This window comes from Kogia breviceps, chromosome 4 (assembly GCF_026419965.1).
Source record: "Kogia breviceps isolate mKogBre1 chromosome 4, mKogBre1 haplotype 1, whole genome shotgun sequence".
Lineage (NCBI taxonomy): Eukaryota > Metazoa > Chordata > Mammalia > Artiodactyla > Physeteridae > Kogia > Kogia breviceps.
The window spans coordinates 41,184,759-41,210,211 of record NC_081313.1 but is presented as its reverse complement, the minus strand read 5'-3'; the positions used below and the strand labels follow the sequence as shown (position 1 = coordinate 41,210,211).

Genomic DNA, 25,453 nt, shown 5'->3' with positions numbered 1-25,453 from the left:
TCATTCATTCACTCAAACAGCTTAATTTTTTTCTAAGCCTTCTAGGTTCTGGTGCTGTCCTGGGCACTAGGGATATACAAGTGAATAAGACATTGGCCTGCCCTCAAGGAACTTATACTCTTGTAGAGATGAAAAATAAGCAGTTATGTTTTGGAGTGGCATATTCTATTCAGGGGGAAATAAAGGTTACTAATGGGGTATATGAAAGGGAAACTTAGACTTGAGGGCCAAGGAGAGCTTTTCAGAGGAGCCATTTTTAATCTGCAACATTGTAGTTGAGTAGAGTTGGCCAAGCGACAGGCAGGGCCAGGGCCAGGGGGAAGGAACAGCTTGTGCAGAGACTTGGGGGTAACTCCGTCGCTTCAAGGAACTCCCAGGGCTCAGTGTGGCTGGAGCAGAGTCAGGAACAGTGTCTACACTTGAGCTGCAGAGTCCCTCTACAGTCACATCGTGGGAACCTTTAAAGTTTGCCTAGAGTGACATGGTCAAATCTAGCTGCACTGTGGAGAAGGATTGGAAAGGGCAGCCAGACTGGAGGAAGAAGACCAGTTAAGAAGATGCTGTCCGGGGGCTTCCCTGGTGGCGCAGTGGTTGAGAGCCCGCCTGCTGATGCAGGGGACACGGGTTCGTGTCCCGGTCCGGGAGGATCCCACGTGCCACGGAGCAGCTGGGCCCATGAGCCATGGCCGCTGAGCCTGCACGTCCGGAGCCTGTGCTCCGCGACGGGAGAGGCCACAACAGTGAGAGGCCCGCGTACTGAAAAAATAAAATAAAAGAAGATGGTGTCCTGATTCAGGAATGAAATGATGGTATTCACAGCCAAGTAGGGGCAGGTAGGATGCAGAAAAGTACGTGGATTTAAGCAACATTTTGCGAATTGCCAGGATTTTGAAATTGGATGTAGAAGATGAGCACAAAGGAGATTTTAGGGATAATTTTCAGGTTTTTGGTTTGAGCATCATTCTGGTTATCCATTCCTGAATAACAGAGTACCTTAAAACAGTGGCTTAATAACGGTCATTTATTTTACTCATGAATCTGGAGGTAAATTGGGTTCAGCTAGGCTGTTCTTGTTTTTCCCTTTTAAAAATTTTTTTATTGAAATATAGTTGATTTGCAGTATCGTGTTAGTTTCAGGTATACAGCAAAGTGATTCAGTTATATATGAAAATCTATTCCTTTTTTAGATTATTTTCCATTATAGGTTATTCACAAGATAACAGTTCACCCTTTTGAAGTGTACAATTCAGTGGTTTTTAATATATTCATGAAGTTGTGCAACCATCAACCGCATCTAATTCCAGAACGTTTTTATCACCCCAGAAAGAAATCCTGTACCCTCTCCAGTCACTCCCCATTTTGCCCTCTCCTTAGGCCCTGGCTATCACTAATCTACTTTATGTCTCTTTGTGGATTTGCCTATCCTGACATTTATTTACATTTCATATAAAGGGACTCATATAATATGTAGCTTTTTGCATCTGGCTTCTTTCATTTAGCATGAAGTTTTAAAGATTCATCTATGTTTTAACATATATCAGCACTTCATTTTTTTCTATTGCCTAATAATATTCTGTTGAATGGGTATACCACATTTTACTGGTCCATATATCAACTTATGGACATTGGGTTTTTTCCACTATTAGGCTATTATGTTGCTATGAATGCTCATTTGTAAGTTTTTGTGGGGACGTATCTTTTCAGTTCTCTTGGGTTATACCTAGAGTGGAATTGCTGGGTCATATGGTAACTCTAGGCTTAACTTTTTAAGGAGCTGTCAACCTGTTTTCCAAAGTGTCTACGTCATTTTACATTCTCACCGCCAGTATATGGGGATCCAGTTTCTCTACATCTTTGCCAAATCTTGCTATTGTCTGTCTTTTTGAGTATAAGCTAGATTGTTCTTGCTCAGGATTCCTTATTAAGTTACCGTCAGATGGCAGCTGGGGGCATCTGGAGGCTTCTTCGTACACTGGTCTGGCATCTGGGCTGGGAACATGCAAATCTGGGGGCTGGAAAAGTGTGAACTCCTGCGGCATCTCTCTTCGCGCAGTCTTTCTGCATGAGGACTCGGCATTGCTTACATCCAGCTGGAAGGCTCACAGAGTTCATGTACCAAGAGAAACTAGTGGAAGCTGCTGGTCTTTCTAACCTGGCCTCAGCAGGCATGCAGCATCACTTGTACTGCACTTGTTCATCAAGGCAGTCACAAAGGCATGCTTCGGGCCAAGGGCAGGAGACAGATACCACCTCTCTGTGGGAGGAAGCCAGAGGATTTATGGGCGTGTTTTAGGACCGCGACAGTCATCAGGGAGGCTAAATGGGTCATGTACTGTGGTAGGTGACACCTGAAGGAATAGCACATGGAGAGGGAAGATGAGGACTTTGAGTCTGGAGTTTGCCCTGCTTGTGGGAAGTCCAAGTTGAGATCTCATGTAAGTAGATGGGAGCTGAGAGGTGAGCCTTGGATGAGTAGTTAAAAACAATATTGTTACTTGCCATATATATACACTATATTATGAAATCATCATGTGGGAGGCATAGTGCTACGTATTGTTCATGCATGATTTATTACTATTGGGGTGGCCAAAAAGTTTGTTCGGGTATTTCCATAAGATGTAACAGAAAAACCCGAACGAACTTTTTAGCCAACCCAATATCCTTTTAGAGATTCGAAAACTGAGGCTTAGAGAAATTGTGTCATGCCTGTGATGTGATGGAGCCAGACTCTGAACCCAGGTCTGGCTAACATCTGACCACTAAAGTCTGACCATCCTAAACCACTTAGACGGTAACTGAAGCCAAGGTCACATCCACGTCTGAGCTCGCCCAGGGAGGGTTGTGCCGAGTGGGGAGGGGCGAACCTGAGGAGCCCAGTGCCTCGGTCAGGGCCCGCACGTAGTAGGCACGCAGTTTTTGTGGGATCAGCCGAAGGACAGGAATCTCAAGAGGGAAAGAGAGCTGCAAGGTTGGGAGAAAACCTGGAGAGTGTCCTGTTGAGCAGGCTGAGAGGGGAGACTTTCCAGGAGGAAGTGGCCAGTTATGTTAACTGTGGCCCAGAGATCCTGGAAGATGATGGCTGCACGGTGAACGCTGGGTTCGCGTCAGTGTTGACCTTGACCAGAGGCTCTCAGAGGCCTGGTGGGAAGTGAGGAAATGATGCCGCTGCAGTTGAGACGGTCTAGAAATTTCACCGTGAACGAGAAGAAGGCTAGGGCTGGAACTGGAGGGGGGAGGGGACATTGAGTGGCGGCTTTCCTTTCTAAAGGGGACCAAACTTGAGATGATTAAATGGCGATGAAGTGGAACGTGAGGTCGTCTTGCTGAGCGTGACTGAAGTGTGGCGGAGGGGTTTGAGCTGAAGTCGCTACAATGAAGAATGAGGGCCCTGATGACCAGGGACACAGACTTTGTTTGGGTGTTGGTTTCAAGAAGGTATTGATAAAGGTTGGGATTTTTCCAAGGTGAGTCAATGGTGGTTAATGGGTCAGAGGAAGTTACGACACTGGCAAGAGGATGGCTGAAGTGATAGACCGTCGTGAGCTCTGAGTTAGTGGAAAGGAAGGAAGGGCGAGTAGAAAGTAGAGGATTGCGAGGAGGGTGGTCCTGATGCGGATGAACAGCGGGGGTATCGGAGTTATTTGGAGTAACTGTTCAGAAAACTGGAGGGAGAGAAAGCTCAGTGTAGGAGACAGTAGGGTGTATGAATTTAAGATTGCAGAGCGGCTCTCGGAGGGGAGTCTCCAGTGCGAGGCTGTGCGTGGCCGCGGGAAGGATGGGGAGCTTAAGATGTGGAAGAGGAAGTACAGCGCAGGTGCTGGATATATAGCATCCTTGTGGTTGGCGAAGTCAGCAGGACCAGGGCAGGACTTGGGCTGGAGCAAAAGGCTGAGGCAGGTTCAGAAATCCTCACTCACTAGCGGGGAAGGTTGGCCAACGTCCTTGACAAGGAGAGGCACACAGAGCTAGATATTAGAGCTCATTGCCCGGAGTCTTGAAAGGAGTAGGGGAGGAGGAGTACCCTGGAGATCCTCGAAGGTGACCTTGAGGGACTGAGGTCCCAGGTTCAGGTTTGCAGCAGAGCAACTCAGTTATATATATAAATCTATTCCTTTTTTAGATTATTTTCCATTATAGGTTATTCACAAGATAACAGTTCACCCTTTTGAAGTGTACAATTCAGTGGTTTTTAATATATTCATGAAGTTGTGCAACCATCAACCGCATCTAATTCCAGAACGTTTTTATCACCCCAGAAAGAAATCCTGGACACAGGATTTCTGTACACAGGCCACAAGGTGGGGGGTGGGGTGGCATTTAATGAAGTTCTGTGGGTGTAGAGGAGTTTGTTTCACGGTTGAGTGCTGCAGGCTTTGGGCTGAACTGCCCGCCTGGCTCTACCACTGTAGCTTTGGCAAAGTTACTTAACTTCTCAACGCCTCACCTTCCTCCTCTGTAAAGTGGGGATAGTAAGAGTAACTACCTCTTGTTGTGAGGATTAACTAAAATAATACATGTATTCCAGAACAGTGCCTGACACCTCTTTCTCTGCCACCCCCTCTTACTGTCATCGTAGCAACAACAATGAAAACCCCTTCACAGCGTTTATATTGGCAGGCACTTTCTAAGGATCCTATGAGGTAGGTATCATTTATATTTTTCAGATGTTAAAACTGAGACATGGAAAGGTTAAGCAACTTGTTGAAGGAAATACAGCTAGGAAGTGGCAGAGTCAGGCTTTGAACCCAGGAAGTCTTGCTTCAAAGCCCTCCCTCCTCACCAATACGCATAATTAATGTATATTAACTACACCACATCCCGACCTGTACCACCACGACCCTAGGGCAGAGGGCTCTGTGGGGAGACTGGGGAGGGAGTGGACTTGCTCGAGGCTGGCTTGCTGGAGAGGAGACCCAGAGCAGCGTGGGGTAAGGGTAATGGTGATCTGGAAGATGGTGCAGTCAGGCGGATGTTTTCCCAGAATAATTTGATCTAGCAGCTCCCTGGTCAAGGAGATGGGAGAAGGGAGGCCCAAGTTGGTTGTGTTGCAGGGAGGGAGTCCTAGTTCAGATAAATAAACCCACAGCTCAAGTACCTGATTCTTAAGACCCTCAGCCTACTTTTCTGCTAAGAGTGGTTGTACTTGCAAAGGAGTCCTGGTCCCCAGTGAGTGAGGGGACAGGGCTCTCTCAAGGGACGCACTGTGGACATCTGTCTCTCTCACACGGGCTACATCTCCTTGGAGGGTGCCTGGAGTTTGGGTCCCTCGAAGTCCCTGGCACCAGTCTCCCAGGGCAGAGAACTGGTGGTTCGAGCTGCCGAGTCCAGAAGCTGACGAGGATGGCCCAGGCCTTTCCACTGGACCGAAAGTGAGTCACAGGCAGCTTGTTGGAACCAGGAGTTGGTTTTGTGAAGGCAGCCTGCTTAGGGCTATTTTGTCAGGGCAGCCTGTGAGCTAACCTGCATGTGACATGTCCGGAACAATCGCATAGTAATTCGGATGCACTGTTAAAGCTGCAGAGACGCGTGTGAGCCTGGCTTCTGTCTAGTTAAAGTGATCACAGACCGTCATGTTGTAGAAATAATTTCTCGTTGGAGAGTTCACCTTTTCCCTCCTACTCTAATTTAAGCCTTCTCTCTTGCAGTCTTCCACTGCCGGAACTGAATTGAGGCTCCTTCCAGGGCTGCTCCTGGGGCTGCCGTAGACAGTTAAGCTCACGGGACACCACACGGAGGTGCCCGGCCAAGGGGGCAAGCACACCTACAGTCCAGTCCCTGCCCAGCTTGCCAAGGTCGCCATTGTGCACTGGCACAGAGGTGCTAATGGGCCAACTACAGCCCTGCCTCAGGCCTTGGTTCCTATCTCTGTTAACCAGAGAAAGCACCGTGTGTCACAGTGCAGGGCTGGGTTGTGGGCCTCTTTGTGTCCCCAGAGCCCGGCATAGGTACACAAGATAGCTGCGAAGTCAGTGGTTGGTCTGAGAGGCTGCACAGAGTAATATTTAAGGGCACTGACCTTGGAGTCAGACTCCCTGCATTTGCATTCTAGCTCTGTCACTTACCTGCTGTGCAGCCTCTGTGCCTGTTTCCTCATATGCGAAATGGGCATAATAGTACCTACCACTCAGAGTTGAGTCAAAATATATAAAGCATTCAGTAGAGAGACTAGTTCCATGAGCAAGGTAAAAGTGTTTGCTATTATTGAATTGGAACTTTCTTTATAAAACAAGGATTTATGGTACTATTGTCACCAAAATGTTCCCACTCTGATTCTATTCATTTTTCCAATACCAGCTTTTCAAAAATCTTTCTGCCTCCACCTAATAAACATAGTACGGAGTAACTAGGTTAACGATATTGCAGCTGCTTGTTGATGGGTTAAGTGGCAGCTATTTCTGTTTATAGGGGTGAAAGGTCCTGGCATGGCAGAGGGTGGCCCACATCTCTTCAGGCCAGTTCTGCCTACAGCTGTTAGTAAGTTTGGCTAAATGAGCCAACTTACTTTAAACAAAGTGGGCAAGTTTTCTGAGGTCCTACTGTAGAATTACGCTCTTGTTTGGAACTTTCAACTTCTCTTTTGTTGGAATCCAACAGTTTGAGAGTCAAGTTTCTGCTTGTGAGAACTTTTTTCCTAGCATGTGATTGGCCAGCTGTCTTAGCCCTTCTTCCGTTACGAATGTTTCCTGAGAGGCAGCATGTTGTAGACCAGTGGTCCCCAACCTTTTTGGCACCAGGGACTGGTTTCATGGAAGACGGTTTTTCCACGGATGGGTCAGGCGGTGCAGGAGCTGCCCTCGCGGGGCTGATCCCGCCGGCCGAGCGCCTCAACCACTGGCCCAGCTGCATCCTGCTGGCCGTGTTCCTTGTCTGCTACGTGCCACGGGCCTTGATTTTCCCCTTTTCAGATTCAAGGAGGAAAGCCCACACATTGTACGCCTTTATATTGGCATTTGTGTTCTGCACCTATAACTGGCTACTTGCACAGTAGAGACCTGAGCCAGTATGCAGTGTATGCTGACGACTGGCTCACTGACCCCTGATTTCTAACGGGTTTTGCCGTGTGGTTGACAGGCATGCTGATAAACTTCCATTCAGATCACGTCCCAAGGAACTTCAGGAAACCAGGGGAGACTGGATATAAAATACCAAGGAGGGGCTTGTTTTAGTATATCACTGCAGCCAGCTACTTCAGGTGGTAATGCTAGCAGTGGGGAGTGTCAGATGAGGCTTTGCTTACTCGCCTGCTGCTCACCTCCTGCTGTGCAGTCCTCCTAACAGTAGCCTCAGGGTTGGAGACCCCCTGTTGTAGAGGACAGAGCAGTGAGCTGATTTATTGGATAATGTCGTCATTTTGAATGTTTCCTGAATGTGCCTCGTTCTGTTTTTCAAGTCACTGTGCTAGATGTAGAAAACCTCTTGTGATGATTGAAATTCTTTTCCTCTCAGTTTTATTTCACATAGAAATATTGTACATCTATGTTGTTCACCAGTAATATTTCTCTTAACGTAACATGATTTTCCCCATGATTTGTTTGGGTTTTCGAGATGCGTGTTTTAAAGACTGGGTCATTGAGAGGATTATTTGATCATTCCTGGACTTCCTTTGGGTTTCCTAACTTTTTCAGGGCCCCTGTGAGCTGACCTTGGGCTGTGGGCAGGATTACAGTACTTCATGAGCCTGAAGAGGAGCTGTTCTCTATCATTTCTGTGGATTCAGGCTGCAATTTTTTTTTGCAGCCTGAGTGTGTGGGACATAGGTTCCTGTGCTAGTGATATTTTACTTTTCTCCCAAATATGACTTTATTTGGGGGGAATGCCTAACTTCATTGGTCATCTTTGAAAATACCCATAGGTGGATATTTTCCGTTTCTTGACTTCTAAGTACTCACTTCTTACTGAACTTTATTGTAAATAATTATGTGAATTTAATATCCACTTTGAATAGTTTCATAAAACAGACTCTGTAAAAATTTTCTCTTTTGATTCCCATGTCAAGAAGTGAGATCTTCAGCTCCTGATTTTAAAGCTCTTCAAATTGGATTCTTTGTTACCTAGGAGAGCCACAAGTATAATGAAACAAGTTGCTAAAAAAGTTGAAATTATAAAGAGCTGTGTAAGAAGTGATGCATATTTTAATTCTTTGTACAAAAGTTGTCTTGAATAAACCAACGTAAAAAGGCATGATTGTGAAGAAATGCTGGGGATAAGAATCAAGAAGATTTAACAAGCTCATTGATGGTGTGAATCTCTCATCTGTTTTAAAGCAATTCTCTTTTTCCCAAATCCAGAGTGCTTAAGAGTTCATCTCTGAGGCAAAGATCATTTATCCCAATTGCTTTATATTATTGCAGTGAGTGATTTTAAAACAACAGCAGTAACAGCAAATGAATATTCTTTTAAGAGTAGGTATGGTTGCAGATATAAACAACAAACTAGTGGTTACCAGTGGGGAGAGGGAAGGAGGGGAGGGGCAAGATAGTAGCAGATTAAGAGGTATAAACTATTATGTATAAAATAAGCTACAAGCATATATTATACAACATGGGAAATATAGCCAGTATTTTATAATAATTACAAGCGGAGTATAACCTTTAAAAATCATGAATCACTATATTGTACACACGTAACTTACATAATATTGTACATCAACTACACTTCAATTAAAAAGTCTTGATGGGCTTCCCTGGTGGTGCAGTGGTTGAGAGCCTGCCTGCCGATGCAGGGGACACGGGTTCGTGCCCCGGTCCGGGAAGATCCCACATGCCACGGAGCGGCTGGACCCGTGAGCCATGGCCGCTGAGCCTGCGCATCCGGAGCCTGCGCTCCGCAACGTGAGAGGCCACAACAGTGAGAGGCCTGCGTACCGCCAAAAAAAAAAAAAAAAAAAGTCTCACGTTAAATCAAAATAAAGAACTTTTAAATTTTAAAAAAGTGGGTGGGTAGCATTTTCCTGGGCATTCAAAATTAGCAAGGACTTTTGTTTACTAAACAACATTTCAATCAGTGTTGATCTGCTTGAAATGAAACATAGTAACTTTAGGTCCTCTATTTTAATTCAGATGTACATCCCTGTGTTCAAATACCTAGTTACAGCAAGAAGAGGGTCTGCTAGGTTTTTTTTTGTGTGTGTGTGTGAATTATGAAGTGTTTGTGTCTGTGCTGTAAGGTGTTGGGATTCAGGAATAGAATCAAATTCCTGAGAATACCACCATAGTCACCAACTCAGAACACCAGTGTGCTAGGTTTTAAAATAATTTTTTGAAGAGTATATGTCAGAATAGTTTTGGGAAAAGAAAAGCCCTACTCTCCTTCCCTTCCCCCGTATCTTCTCTTTCCTCTTCCTATCTAACTTTCCTCACTCCACAAATACTTATTTTTTAACAGTAATTTTATTAATCTCTTTAATTATTATAATTAACACAATAACAAATTGCCATAATTTGCTAAGTTACAGTTTTTAGCAAAGGGAAGACAGGCAGGCAAGATAGAACAAGATCTCTTCCTATGTCAGTCATCCATCCAGTGCATGGCAGTAAAGTAGTAACTGTGCATCGAATGCTGACTTAACCCAAACTTTTGGTCACTCACATAAAAAAGCACCAACAGAAGTAAAATTCACAGTGAGCCTCTCTGGCTCTCAGACAAGCAACTTCCTGGCCAGGTACACCTTCTAGAACCCAGGGGCCCAACTAAGTCAAGACTTGCTCAGATTTTTTGAGTTTTCCAGAGGAGGTCCTAAATATTTGTTTTATGGTTTCAAGTAATTAGTCAGAAAAAGGGCCAAAGATTATTTGATCATAAAAATTTCCCTGCAGAAGCATTCCATTTTTAGTTAAAATGAAGCACGACCACCATCAGAAAATGTTTCTAAAATGCTAAGAGACTCTAAAAACCACTAACACGGAGAATACAGTTTCTACATGAAAACTCGTGGCGGGGAGCCCCTGGTTGGGAAGGTGAGCCAGGAGAAGGAGAAGGGTGGGAGGGAGCTGACAGGGTGCCCCGGGGACCTGGGGTGCAGGGGCAGAAGGGCCTGCTTCTTGCCCAAAGGTGGCATTTGGACAACATACAGGACACAGCATCAGTTGTGTCCTGAAGGCCCCTGCCACGTAGCATCCTTAGCAATCATAAGTGAACGTGGACTCTCTCCACTTCCTCTTTCAGTTTCCACCTCTATAAATGTGGCAGCAACAGAGGCAGTGCCTTCCCAGGAGAGGCGGGGTCTTTACCATGTGTTCGTTAGATTTTCACAGAGGGGTCAAGAGATTCAACAGCCTTCTAGTGGGGAAATTTCTTTTACATATCTGGCAATAAGTAGTACATTTTATTACTGCTATTTATCTCCATGGAGTTTTTGAGTGCATCTAAAATAAGAAATTCTGCTTCAAGTTATAGTTTTGCAGTACTGAGAGGTACTTAAAAAGTGCCTTACAAAAAAATTCTAATTCTACCTAGAAGGAGGTAGAAAAACCATCCCAGGCCAGAGACTCCCGATGGCTCATGGCGAGTGGCCCAAGATGGGAGGGGTGCCCTGCAGCACCTTTGTGCTCCTAGCCCAGGGCCTCCAATAAGTCCCTTTTGTGGGGGACACAGCAGACTGCTCCTTAAGAATGCCCCCAGTGCCCTGTCCTGCCAGTGAAGTCACCTGGTGGATCAGGCTGCAGCAGGTGCCAGAGGACCTTTGCACCAGCCTCTGATGGGTGCCCCCTTTCTCTGTGCACAACTTCCTTGCCTGCCCAGCACCCAACAGTGAGAGGCTGTGGGTACACTGTGGGTACCCAGGCCTCTCCGACCTAGTGGGATGAAAGGGACACAAAGACAGAACATGCCTCCATGGGGAGGAGGGGGCGACATCGTCTTTGACCTTAAACCCATTGCTGTAGGGGGTTGTGTAAGTGGTACAGAAACGTTTTGGTCCATAGAGGCAAACCCCAAATCAGAGGAGGGTCAGCCGCAATTACAGAGTTCCAGATTCCTGACCTGGTATGCAGCATCATAGTTCAACCTGCAATTTCAGTTTGATTCGACTGTTATTAGGTAGCTTACAAATTTGCTAGGGGAAAAACCCCCTTGAGCACTCTTGAAAAAGATGAAATAGCAGAAAAATTACAGAGACATAAATTTATTTATATAATCCCAAGAGAAACGTCATCGAAAGCTTCAAGTTGAAGATAATTCCATTGACAGTGAACTTAAAACAAAAACAGAATCATCATTTTTCTGAATTTTGGATAATCTTCAAATATCTCATGGTACTACTGGTGATGTTGCTGAGCCCTGGTGAACAGGACACAGAAGGTGAACAGAGCGAAAGCCCAGCCTTGCATGGACCAACTGGCGAGGGCGTAGATGCACCACTGGATGACTTCACAGAAGTAGCTGGCTGCAGTGATGTATTAAAACAAGCCCCTCCTTGGTATTTTATATCCAGTCTTCCCTGGTTTCCTGAAATTCCTTAGGACGTGATCTGAATGGATGTTTATCAGCATGCCTGTCAACCACACGGCAAAACCCGTTAGAAATCAGGGGTCAGTGAGCCAGTCGTCAGCATACACTGCATACTGGCTCAGGTCTCTACTCTGCAAGTAGCCAGTTATAGGTGCAGAACACGAATGCCAGTATAAAGGCGTGGGCTTTCCCACTCGGATCTGAAAAGGGGGAAATCAAGGCCCGTTGCACATAGTGGATGAGGAACATGTCCAGCAGGATGCAGCTGGGCCAGTGGTTGAGGCGCTCGGCCGGCGGGGTCGGCCCGGCGAGGAGCGGCAGGGTCCGCGAGGGCAGTTCCTGCACCGCCCAGGCGGCCTGCGCGGGCAGCCAGAAGGCAGAGTGCGCTAACGCGTAGCGCCCGTAGGGCGAGCGCACCAGCTTCAGCAGCACGTAGCACAGGAAGCCCGGGGCGCGCTCCAGGTAGGCGAGCGCGTTCAGCAGGAATGGCTCAGCCAGCTCCACTGCGGGGGGACAGCAGGCGTGCTCCAGGGTCAGCCGCGACGGCCACTTATAGGGCCGCTCTGGGAGGTGGGGCGGGAGGCGCGGTTACCTGAGGTCTGCGCCGCCCCCAGAGTCCCGTGGCTGAATCCGCCCCGCTCTGGCAGCCCCGAAGCAGCCCACGAATACTTACTGAGCAATGCTTAATTTCGTAGGGACGTGGGCATTGTAGACAATACAGGGATGAATCTTTTAGCTACTGCACTATAGCCTGTAACATTGAAAGTAACACAGTTCTTTGCTTGTGGAAAAATACTGGATGATGGATTAGAACAGGGTGCACAAACTTTTTCTGTAAAGGGCCAGTTAGTAAATATTTTAGGCTCTGCAGGCCATAGGGTCTCTGTCTCAGCTACTCACCTCTGCCGTTGTTGCACAGAAGCAGCCATAGATGGACGTGGCTGTGTTCCACTAAAACTTTATTTGCAAAAAGCAGGCAGTGAGCCAGATTTGGCCCATGGATTGTAGATTGCCAACCGCTGGACTGGTAAAGTAGGATTTACCTCTGAAGAGAGGCAGTATTTCACTATTTTTCACTGACATCAGAGTTTTGGTTTTTGTACTTGCAGGATACCTTTAAAGAAGGAGGCAGTGGCTTAGGTTATTAGAAGGATGTAAATAATATCCTGTATTGAGTCTCCAGAAGGCAGCCTACAATGAGAGGGTCAAAATTATAGGAACATAGGTATTGGTTCAGGGTAAGGAGGAACTTTCTTATAAGATTTATTCATCTGTCTTGAATAGGAAATGACAAAGTAGAAGCTGTTCCCCACCTGTCAGGGACATTATGGAAGGGGTTCATGCACTGTGTAAGAAGGAGAAGTAGAGGCAAGGTTCCTCTCAACTTTCTGCCTACTTACCAGTTGGTCCTAATATATAAAACAATCTCACCTTACTTTACCATGAGTTACTTAAAATCATTGTGATGTGTAGGGGTGGATTTCATTTAATCTTGGAATTCTTTTTTTTCCAACCAATTTTATGCAGAACTCGGATATATAAAACAAATGTGATATTTTATTATATGTGATTTTTACAAATTTATGCTCATGATATTCACTTATGTGTTTTATAGATGTATTATATATTATCATTGAGGATAATGAAGCTGTTTTGATAAACACAGAACTGAATTTAGATGTAGATGAATTTCATTTCGATCCATTTAGATGAATGAGAACTGAAGGTTCATCTTCTAGTTCATTCAGTTATACATTTTGTTTTTTTGTGTGAGGTTAAGGAAGAACAAGATTCTAATAGAATCATAGTTGCAAGTGTTACGGATATTAAAGTAGCTCACAATCAGAAGGCAGAATATAGGTTTTAGTCTGAGTCTACCCGCCCCCCCCCCCGCCCGCCAAAAGAAGATCACTCTGGCAGCACAAGTTAATGTGTGGGCATTCTCCAGTGTGTTAAAGTTTCATGTACAGTATATTTGAATATGTATTTTTTTTTCATTTCAGTCTCTAAGATAATAAAAATTCAATTTCGTTTAAAAAATATTTCTCAAATATCCAGCTGCCTCTTTGGAACCGTATCCGGGGAGCAGAGTTTGAAAACCACAGGTTTAGAATCAGACGTGGGCGGAAATCTAAGTTCTGCTACTCACTTGCCGCATGCTGGTAACCCTCAGTTTTCCATCTGAAAGATAGGCCTAGAAATACCCACCTTGCTCTAGTTGTGAGGACTGAGTGAGCGTGTAAAACACCCAGCACACAGCAGTCTCCTAATAAATGTCTTCTTTTTTTTTTTTTCTTTCCTGTGACTTAAAACATCATCACAGCCCTTCTTTTAAATTATATTGTGTGTGGCTGCATTCAATTTCAACAGGTATGGTTTCATTTGCCTTTACTAGAAATTTCCACCATCTTAAAGGAACGCTTGACTGACTAGGATCTCTGCCTGCAGAAATGCCAATTACTCCCCCAGAAGGAGTGGGTTTGGGTGGGCCCCTCACCCTGTTGTGGTTGTGATTTCATCTTCAGGCCTGAGAATGAAGAGGAGTTTGGAGCCATCCACCCTCCCAGGTAGAGGATAAGAATTTAAGAGGCTTGCTTATTCACACAGTCAGAAACAAGGGCAGTGAGCGTGCAGACTTTCCTTACTAGATTTTTATGCCAACTGCCCCATCTCTGTCTGGTCTCTTTAGAAATTAGCAGTAAAAGTCATGTACCAGAAGGGCTAGTGTGCACACCTTTGGAGAAGCAAGGATGTGAACAGCAAGGAAATGAGGGAGGGCTTGTGCCGCTTGACATCCAGACTGTAGGGATAAGGAGAAAATCCACAAGACTCAGGAAAAGTAGTGTCCCTTGAAAAAGAAAAGAGAAATAGGCTGAGTCCTTAGGAACCAAAAGTAGTGAGATCCCAGCAAGCCACGCTGGGCACGGGTGGCCAGATTGGGATTTCACAGAAAACCCCCAGTAGTTCCCTGGCCATTTCAACTGGGGTCGTTTGTCTTCAGCAAGTGAAAGTGCTGTGGCTGTTCATATAAGTTTCAGGTTTACGGGTCTCAGGTGCTGAGTGGCCCAAGGAAATTGGTCCTGAAGCCAGGGCCCAGAGGGCAGCCAGACAAGATGCTAGGCGCCCAGGAGGTTGTGGTAGTGAAGTCGAGTTTCACTTAAAATTATTCTTAAACTAATCAGTGGTTTCAAGCAGGAGGTGATGGGACCTGATCTATGTTTTGCAATCTTGCTCTGGCTGCTGCAGGGAGCCTGGATTATACAGGGCGGGAGGGCAGCCTGGAGGAGGACCTGTTGGTGAAACCCATTCATTTTAGCTAGATGTGGGTGGCTTGCTCTGGGCGTCAGCGAGTTAGGATGCCTTCTCCTTGCCAAGTCCCTGAAGCTTGCTTACTTAATCCAGTAAGGTTAGTGGTATTAGTAGTAGTCCTTTCTTTTCATGCCTGAGAACCAGCTGTTGCAGTTCAGGGGGGCTACGTTTTATACGGTCACACCCTGAACGACTTGAACCCAGGTCAGTCTAAACTCAAAGCTCACACTTCCCTTTCTTCCCTTGCCACGGTCAGAAAAACCAGAGGGCCAGTCCAAATTGTCCAAGTCATAAACCAATAGGAGGTTTTTTGATCCTTTAAAGAATTGAACCACATTCTCCTGTAACCAGTGTTTCTTTCTGGGCGGTACAATAATTTTTATAAGTTAAGATGGAGCTATTGATCTAGTAAAAGGGATTGACCATTTAAATATTTTGAGGACTTTAAATATAGGTTTGACAATATAAGCATCATGCTCAAGGTGGAGGCTTAAAAATGTTTAAAGACACAATCCCTAAATGACAGTTTCTAAGGTTTTCTAACCAGAAGGGCAGTGCCGAAAAGTTGTTATTCGTCTGATTATATCCAAAAGGAGAGGGAGGGAAAACAAAGATAATTCCACGTTCTGGAGAATTAAAAAATATAATTTTCCTTATGATTCTAAATAGTGGTGCTCCTGAGTGTCTAGTGAGCAATGCATTACAAACTGGATGCCTATCATTATAGAACAGTATCCATGAAACATTAATAATATTGAATATTAAAATGTGATAATTGAATAATAAATTCTTACATAAGGCAGACTAAAACCTCTTCGGTTTAAACGTAGATGTAAATTGCCTAGGTGGACTGTAATATGAGGTCTGGCTAAAATGAATGGGTTTCCCTTTTGCCTCTGGTTCCGGGTCTGTGTGGGCAAAGTGCTGGGAGCTAAGCCCTATGGTTTGGGATGCTTCTTCCTTTGGGGAATCTCAGGCTTAGCGTCCTGGTTTTCAGTGATTGCAACGAGAAGTCACATTTCTAGTGTGGAGGCTGCAGGAAGAGACACCAGGAGTATGAAATAAGGCCAGAATCAAGGGTGTCCAGAGAAGCTGATGGCAGAGTGCATCTCCTGGGGCCTCCAGTGTCCTCGGCCCCTTTAGTGCAGATGCTCAGATGAATTTGTGTGCCTGGAACACAGACACTCAATTTAAAAAAATAAGCAAACACCAATTTGGAGCTTACTGTGTTTTCTCTTATAACTCACTTAATCCTCATAGAACCCTCTAAGATAGGTAGTACTGTTATCTTTACAAATAACAAATTAAGATGCAAAGAGGTTAAGTACCTCACCCAGGGCCCCAGAAATAGTAAGTTGTATGGCTGGGATTTGATTTAAGGAAGTCTGACACCCAACTCTGTGCTCTTAATGGCTGCCTGATCGCTTCTTAATATCTGTGAACTGTTGAATTGAGTGTCTGGTGCTTTGACTTTTCAGGATAGAATACTGGGTTTGCTTATGCCAGGGATTTTCAGAGTTAAGTTGCTGAAAGCTTTTCTGGGATCCCTTATTTGATTGTCCATAATATTTTTAGAATTATCACATCTGCTTTCAAAATTAGCAATACCCCCAATCCACTGCCTCCTGAACATTCTATTCATTTATTTTATTTTTCTTCATAGCACTCACCCCCATCTACCTTGATTTAGTTTTGCTTTTGCCTGCCACCCTTGACTAGAGTGCAGGCTTCTGAGCCTTGTGTACTGCTTAGTCTCCAGCAAGGAGAACCCTGCCTGGCACAAAGGAGATGCTCAGTACAGATATGAAGATTCATGTCAAGTACATTGGTGCCTTCATCTTGGCCACCTAAAATCCTTGAACCTTTCAAAAGGCTTGCTGCTCCATCCCACCCTTACTGCAGGGGGCAGTGAAACATCTCAGGGGCATCAGGAGCCTGGACGTTGTAATACTAAGGCTGAGCTCTTCTAATTGTCACATGTATGGAAAATTCTTTTGCTTATAGTTAACGAGAAAGACCTCTTACCACCTTAAAGAATAGACCTCTTTCCACCTTAAAAAATATACTTCATGTCTCCCAGAATGCTCTGTACTCTTAAAAATCGATTCCACTCCTTACAAATCAGAATTTGGCAGACCTCTGCCATGCATGAGGGGGCTGGTGCCTGTGTTCAGTTTCTGGTGCCCAGATACCTTTTCCTAGGTACTTAGAGTAGAATACTCTAGCTGGGAAAAGCCTTTTCTGTCTAGAAGGTCACAGGGACTTGTCAAAAGTGTAATTTGTGGTAGGTCAGAGATACTGCATTCAGCATGGGTTTTTATTAGCCTTTAGTAGTCAGAATATTTGTTGAACTCTGAAATACTTGTGAACCTGCTTTACAGTTTGTTTGACTTCATTTGCCTTCATTTGTTCTTAATGATTACAAGTATGGGCTCTCAAGTCCAAAAGATTTGGGTTCAAATCCAGGTTCTATCACATTACTAGCTGGTATCTGTTTCCCCATCTCTAAATTGAGGATAATAATACCACTATAAATCAGAACACATCACTCTTCCATTTAACTGTTTTAAGGGACTATCCCTCTTGCTGAGATGACGTTGTCTCAACCACTGTATCAGTTAGGATTGGAATTGTTTGGAAAATAGTGGCTTTGACAAGATAGATTTTTTTTAAAATAAATTTTTATTTATGTATGGCTGCGTTGGGTCTTTGTTGCTTCATGCAGGCTTTCTCTAGTTGTGGTGAGCAGGGGTTACTCTTCGTTGTGGTACGTGGGCTTCTCGTTGTGGTGGCTTCTCGTTTGTGGAGCATGGGCTCTGAGAGTGCGGGCTTCAGTAGTTGTGGTGCATGGGCTCAATAGTTGTGGTGCATGGGCTTAGTTGCTCTGCAGCATGTGGGATCTTCCCAGACCAGGGATTGAACCCCTGTCCCCTGCATTGGCGGGCAGATTCTTAACCACTGCGCCACCAGGGAAGTCCTGACAAGATAGATTCTTTTTCCCCCCCTCAGATAGGTAACTTCAGAAGTCATTAGTTCCCCAAGATGCTTTTGCTTTTGTGTGTGGACTCTAAACTCATGGTTCAAAATTGCCGCCAGAGCTCTTGCCATCACTTCTGCATTCCAGGCAGCAGGACAGAGAAAGGGCAGAAGAGTGTACCTCCCTCATGGGAGACTTTTGGGACTTTCTGATTATATTTAATTGACCAGAACTTGGTCACATTGCTATACCTAGCTGCAAAGGAACCTGGTGAATATATCATATTTTTCACTCAGAAACAGAATTCTCTGCAACTGCATTCAGCCAGTCCTCACATACCTGTATCTCTCTGGGTCCACTTCTCTTGAGATTACTAGCAAGGGTATTCTTCTCTGCTTTCTATATCTTTTCTGTATAGTTTCCTTTATTCATACTTTGGGCTTCCTCATACATTTAGGTTCCTATGATTCTTCATGGTCATGAAGTTACTTAATGCCTTTGTTTTTTGTGTTCTCTCAGCTTCACTTCCTACTGCTAACTGCTTCATCTTCTCAGTACTTTTCCATTCATATTTTGGAGAGCGAGAATGATTGGTCTAGGCTAGCCTCGCTCTTCCTGCTGGGCCCCTCCGTGGTTGTTGGCCAGCTGGAGGACTGATGGCCTGCTGATTTAATCAGCTGTAGCTATCCTGCTTATGGGTCTTTTTATCTGCGAGTGTGTGGAGGCAGAGCAGGCTTTATAATGTGACCAGCATGCTTGCTCCTTCACAAACGGAACTTCCTTTGGCAGGGAGTTAGAGATAAATCTTAAAATGATAAACCTTAAAATTAAAAATCTTAACATGAAAGAATTTTAGATAGTGTGTAGACAGTCAACAAATATCAGTTACTAACATCTGATTGAGAAGTGATTATTTAAAAGTATAGGAGGGTATGTAAGGCATACACCAGTAACCCTCAAATGCTTGCGTATCCTGTGATATTTCTTGCTTTTATTCATGTTGTCACTTTCATCTGGAATGGTCTTTTCCTCTTCCGTTACTCCCTTTCTCCTAGCTAACTCCTAATCTTCTAAGACTATTTGGGGGTCCCCCCCCCGACGAAGTCTTTCTGACAGTCCTGTAATGGGTTCGGTGCTCCTACTCAGTTTCTCTAAAACCCTCTGTGCGTACCTCTTATTATGCTGAACATGTTTATCATGCTGTTCTCTGTCACAGGTCTGTTAAGTGACTGCTCTCTCCTGAGCTGGAAGACTGTTGATGCCAGGGTTGGTCTTATTTATCGTTGTGTGTCTAATATCTGCTTGCCTAGCGATGCCTGACACATTAGTGATGCTCAGCAAATTTCTTTTCTTTTTCTTGGATTGAAATTTTTTTTTATCCTCAGTTCATGACAAAAAGTAAAAGGAATAAATTTGCCAAGGTGAATTGAACTAATTATTTTAATCTGGTACATTAGAAAGGCATTTCTTTCCTGCTTCCAATTCTTCTTTAATCAGAATTTTCAGAAGGAGAACTGTTCTTATCTTCAGTATTGAGCCAAGATTCTGCTCTTGTTTAGAAATTACACATGGCTTTTAGTGCTGTTTTGCAGAATATTGGCTAAAATTTTGCTGGCTTGAGATCTGTAGATTCCAATATGACGGTTTATGCTTGTGTTTGATTTTTTTTTGCTAGATGACTTTTCAAGTCTCTGAGATTGTTTCTGCTAGATGTCTTTTCAGATATTTGCGTTTGAATTTCACAAAGAGATACGTGCTGAAGATATTTTTTAACAGGTGAGGGCAGTGATTCCTTTTTGGATTACTGGTTGAACCTTTACATACTTCATCCCTGGACAGTTGTAGATTGCTTGGGAAGTATAGATGCTCTTGGGATGATGGTGGTACCGTTACAATTGAAAACATTTTGGAAAATGCCGAAAGACCAGTTTTGCTAGTTTTGCTTTAGATGTAAATGTTTCTTTCCAGGTTGATTATCACTATCCTTTTTCCTAGTCTGAGGAAGCTATAACGTAGATGTTGAGGAGCAAACTCCTCCACGTTTTGTAAAAACAAAAATTCATTTTATTTTGTAAATACGAGTTTGAGTTTTTTAGAAAAGTTAACTTTTTTCCCAGTGGGGGAAGTAACCTTTCGAGTGTGCCAAGCGAGTTGTTAAATAATTCACTGTTAATGTTTTCAGCAGCTACACTAACAGAAGGCGATGCGGGTTCTGAAGTCCGTGTGTTCCCAAGGGTGTGTTTCTGTGTCTGGAGGAGTCACTACAGCATAATGACAGCCATAATCTTTACTCAGAGACGATTCCACCCACTCAGGACTCTGGAGCACCTACGCACCTTGGAACACACTGAACCCGTCTTCTCTCCACAGTTTCCCAAATCCTGCACCTTTGCCTCCAGCCCACTTGTTTTGGGATGCTGTCAAGAGAAAATGCTAGATCTTAGCTTTACTTGGGAGTAGCTGATCCAGGCATGGGCCTCATTTGAAGGTGACTTACTGCTCTCCCTACCCCCATCTTGTCACCCCAGTTCTAACACACGCTTGCGGTACTCAGAAGCATTGACTTGGCTATATTAACCTTTTATTTTCATCACACGCAAAATTACAGAGGAGAAAATAAGGAAACACGACTGTCACCTTGCCCTACATCAGAATGAGGGATTGCATGGCACATCAAAATATTCTAAAAACAGCTCCTTTAGAAAAAGAAAATTAATGTGTTTTTTCATCCCCTGATGGAACGGAAATTTGTTATACCTTGAAATCAAGTTTTTTCCAGACTGTGTAGTATTTTCTGCCGTCTTGTTGAAGATTCTTTTTCTCCTTTATTTTCATGCTTACCTTTTGAAATTTCTTAGAGAAAACACAGTAAAATGTAAGTAATCATATTAATTTCAAATTGAGTATTCATTTTCTCTTTCTCTGGATTAGACTTTTTTTTTTTTTTCTGTAGCCCTGTCTTAACAGATTTTAACCAATCTGTGATTTGCTCTTGACAGCACTTCTTTTTTGCACTTTCATCAGATGAGGCAGCAAAGAAGGTGAGATTATTCTGAAGGTTATTGCTTTTGAAATAATATCCTTTCGTTCTTCCTCAGGTGAGTCTAAATGGAGATTTATGAATGCTGATATAGAGGCTACTGGGTCAGAGTTTATCTAGGGTAGAGATCCATTCTTTCCTGGGGGATGATGACTCATCTTTCATTCCAAGCTATGCGTTCTGTCCCCTGGGTTTTTAAAATGGGTTCTTGCCAATAGAGCATCTATATACGGAAAGAATATGAACTAATCATTTAAAATTTATAACCATTTCCTATAGCATGACCCAAAGAAGTTTCATTATGCTTTTAAATATCTCTTTTTATTCGACTCCCTCTAATGAGAGTAAAGAAGGCCGTTCCCGAGAACGTTACTGTTAGATTGAATTTGGAGTATGGGCAATAGATGTGCTGCTTGGTTTGAGGTCAGATGTTCAGGGATACGGCAGTATTAGTAAGGATTAGAGGTTAGAGAGAAGGAGGAAATACGGCTAGTGAGAAAAAAAATTACGCAAAATAAGTTGAGGGTTTTCAAGGGTAATAATTTTGGCAATCCCAGTAACAGTACTTGTACATTTTGGGAGTGTGAAAAGGAAGGATTGGAAAGTAGGCTTTTAGTAACTGAAGAATAAATACGTCTCCCCCCTTTAAAAGATCAAGCTCTTTTTTTTTTTTTAACATCTTTATTTGAGTATAACTGTTTTACAATAGTGTGTTAGTTTCTCCTTTACAACAAAGTGAATCAGTTATACATATACATATGTTCCCATATCTCTTCTCTCTTGCGTCACCCTCCCTCCCACCCTCCCTATCCCACCCCTCTAGGTGGTCACAAAGCACAGAGCTGATCTACCTGTGCTATGAGGCAGCTTCCCACCAGCTATCTAACTTACATTTGGTAGTGTGTATATGTCCCTGCCACTCTCTCACATCATCACAGCTTACCCTTTCCCCTCCCCATATCCTCAAGTCCATGCTCTAGTAGGTCTGTGTTTTATTCCCGTCCTACCACTAATCTCTTCATGACATTTTTTTTCCTTAGATTCCATATATATGTGTTAGCATACGGTATTTGTTTTCCTCCTTCTGACTTACTTCACTCTGTATGACAGACTCCAGGTCTATCCACCTCATTACAAATAACTCAGTTTCATTTCTTTTTATGGCTGAGTAATATTCCATTGTATATATGTGCCACATCTTCTTTATCCATTCATCTGTTGGTGGACACTTAGGTTGCTTCCATGTCCTGGCTATCATAAATAGAGCTGCAATAAACATTTTGGTACATGACTCTTTTTGAATTATGGTTTTCTCAGGGTATATGCCTAGTAGTGGGATTGCGGGGTCATATGGTAGTTCTATTTGTAGTTTTTGAAGGAACCTCCATACTGTTCTCCATAGTGGCTGTATTAATTTACATTCCCACCAGCAGTGCAAGAGTGTTCCCTTTTCTCCACACCCTCTCCAGCATTTATTGTTTCTAGAGTTTTCAAGCTCTTTTTAAGATTAAGCTCTTAAAAAGAGCTAATGACCAATGCTGGGGCTCTTTCTTTTAAGGCCCCGGGGAAACCCGCTTGTTAAAACTGAGTATTTCTTAGAGTATTGCTCTGTACCAGTTAGGGTTAGTCGGTTGAGAGAGACACACAGTCTTTAAACAAGTTAGAGGTTTATTTCTGTTTCATGTACACAGTCTGGAGGAGGCTGGTATGGCAGCTCCACTGCCCTTTGAGTGTCCAAGCTTGCTCATCCTTGGGCTTTACTTCCCGTGTCCACTGTTCTTGGGGCTCCTCCCAATCCAAGGCCCCTGATGGGGCTACATGAAGTCTCAATTGCAGAAAAAGAAGTAGGAAAGGCAGAAGAGTAAAAGGGTCCTTCTTAGAGTCAGTTCACTTTACGCATCCTTCACTTTATGCATCTCATTACAGAGAACTGAGTCACGTGACAGTCCCCAGCTCCAAGGATGGCGGGGAAATAGACTCTTTTGTTCCAGGTGATATAAAATAAGATAGTTATCTTTCACTTGGGGAAAATAACCTTTCCAGAGTACTGGGAGAGTTGTTAAATAATTCACATTGTACAAAAGTAAAAATCAGGGTAATTTACAAAGGTAGAAGGGAGGATAAACGTTGGGCAAGGTAATGAGTATTCTGTCATTCAGCTCTGAGGAGGCCAGTGGCATTGCCCTGGGGGTGTTTCCAGTAGTGTATTTTATGCAGAATAAAGAAACCCAATAGTGCCATGGTGGTAATGATACCTTAATAATAGAAATGATCCCCAATATTAAATCATCAGCCATTCATTTGAACAGTAGCACCTGGAACTTTTTGAAAGTTTAGAGTTGAAGAACTTTACACAACAAATTATCTCATGAGTTTGGTTTTTTCATTGCTGTAATTTTAAATTTTGAATGTCCATGCAATATAGCCTTGGCTTTCAATATTTTCCTTACCAGTTCCTTTAATCATACAGAATTAGTTTCTTATGGCTATCTGAAGAGGCTGGATCATTTTGCAGAATCAGTCTGATACGAGTTTTTGGCCTTCCCTTCCTAAGGAACATCTCTTTGGAAGCCTTTTGTCTACCATGGGAATCGGGGATCTTGTGTCTCTGCTCCCTTGGTGCAGCGGATACAACCATGATTGCCAGATTTGGGCATTATAAACTTCACAGAGAGGCTTTTGCTTTTGCCAACAGTAAACTATAATAACAGTGTTGGACTGTATGAAGTTAGAGTTGTTTTGACTACATACCGATTTAATGTGCTAAAAATATTCCTCCAGTTAAAGAAAAGACAATAAATCAATACTCATGTTTGGTATACATGGTATTGTGAGTGGAAATGAGTTTTAGTGGAAATGAACTTGATTTGGGAATGAGAAGTTGTGAACTCTAATTTGAGTGCTGTCATTGATATTCTGAGACCAAGGACCTCAGTCTTCTCTTTAAATTCAGCCCATTCAAAACTTTTAGTATATAACCATGAGCTTTTACCTTTTTTTTTTTAATACAAAGGTTACTTTTCTGTAAGCATTGTAGACATTTATGATCTAGTAAGAATTGAACTAAAAAAAAAGTGCTTATAAAACTACTTCTAGCAGTCAGAGACTTAATCATTGAAAATTAGACATTAGAGCAGGATTTAAAGAAATGAAATCAAACCAATACAATAAATCACATTCCTTAAATTATGCTATTGAATGAGAGATTGAAGTATCTGCTTTATAGTCAGTCCCATGATAAAGCACGATGCTACACACTAACCTCTGTTTTATTTGAGCTGGCCTAGAAAAAGCAGAGAGAAGGAAAAAAATTCAGCCACTTGCTCATAAAGCAGGTGTCAAAAGACAACAGGTTCTCTTTAGAGAGAGAAGCAAGACAAGAGGGGAGAAGTCACTTCTATGGAACAAACATTTAGTTGTAATCTCTTATTTTAATCTTGTAGAGAATGTCTGAATGTATCCAGATCTCATTTGCTGTCTGTAGAATTGGCATTTACACGGTAAGCAATGTATATTTTTTCGGTACCAAATGTCATGAAAATATAAATGAAGAACTGAGTACTGGAGAGTGTATGGAGTTATGGGAATTGTCCTCCACTGCTGGTGGGAGTGTGAATTTATACAGCCACTTTGGAAAATAATAAAGTTGAGTACCAGAATGTTCTATGACCCAAGCAAATCTGCTCCTAGGTGTGTACTTCAGAGAAATTGTTGTGTAATTATAAGAAGACCTGTGCAGGGAAAGTTCCAGCAGAAGTTTTCATAAAAGGAAAATATTAGAAATAATACAAATGTCCATCTGTAATAGATTGGATTAATAAATTGTGGCATTTTAATTAATTTCATAGGATACCATACAGCAGCAAACATTATAAACTAAAAGTAATATATATGAACTACAGCTATAATACACAGTGGTTACATTTTACAAATATAATGTTGATTAAAAAACAAATCACAGGAAAATACATGCAGTATGATTTGATTTCTACAAAGTTTGAAAACGGCAACACTAAGCAATCCATTGTTTTAAGGTTACATAAATAGACAGATAAATTATAAAGAAATGTAAAAATTCAGATGTCATTACCTCTAGGGCAGCAGTTCTCGCCGGGGGACGATTTTGCCCTCCAGGGGCTATGTGGCAATGGCTGGAGACATTTTTGGTTGCTTCTCCTGAGGGTGGTGGTGGCGTGCTACTGGCGTCCACTGGGCGGAGGCCAGGGGTGTTGCTAAACATCCAGCAATACACTGGGCAAGCACTTAGTAGTTATCTGGTCCAGAATGTCAGCAGTGCTGAGGCTGAGAAATTCTGCTCTAGAAAAGTGGAGGCAAGGAAAAGTCTTTAAAAGTTTTAGTGATGTTCTGCTTCTTAACTTGAATGGTGGGCACATGGTGTTGGCTTTATAGTTATTCTTTAAACAACATATTTGCTTCATATACTAGTTTGTATGTATGACATACTTCACAACACAAAAATACAGAAAATGTTAGTGTGTTTTGGAATTTTTTTTTTTCCATGAGTCTGTCAGTTGACTCCAGTGCCATGAGCCAGCTTATTTCGTAATTCAGAAACATAGGGGTGTGTCTCTGTAGATGACCATTAAAGAACTTTTCTCATGTAAAGACTCAGTGACAAAGTATCTTGACTTTTTCCCTTTGAAGGCCTAGGGAGGGGA

General features: G+C 43.1%; 1 protein-coding gene across 3 annotated transcripts in view; it reads left to right on the top strand.

Annotated features, from left to right (window-relative positions):
- The window catches only part of ARL15 (ADP ribosylation factor like GTPase 15), a 425,781-nt gene that overhangs the window by 11,386 nt on the left and 388,942 nt on the right, over positions 1-25,453 (top strand). For 2 of the 3 annotated variants that reach the window (XM_059062869.2, XM_067030971.1), the window contains exon 2: positions 24,218-24,274. The exons of the other annotated variant lie outside the window; for it this stretch is intronic. In XM_059062869.2, coding sequence (XP_058918852.1) covers positions 24,218-24,274 — 57 coding nt within the window. The remainder of the gene's footprint in view (positions 1-24,217; positions 24,275-25,453) is intronic. 3 annotated transcript variants of the gene reach the window in all.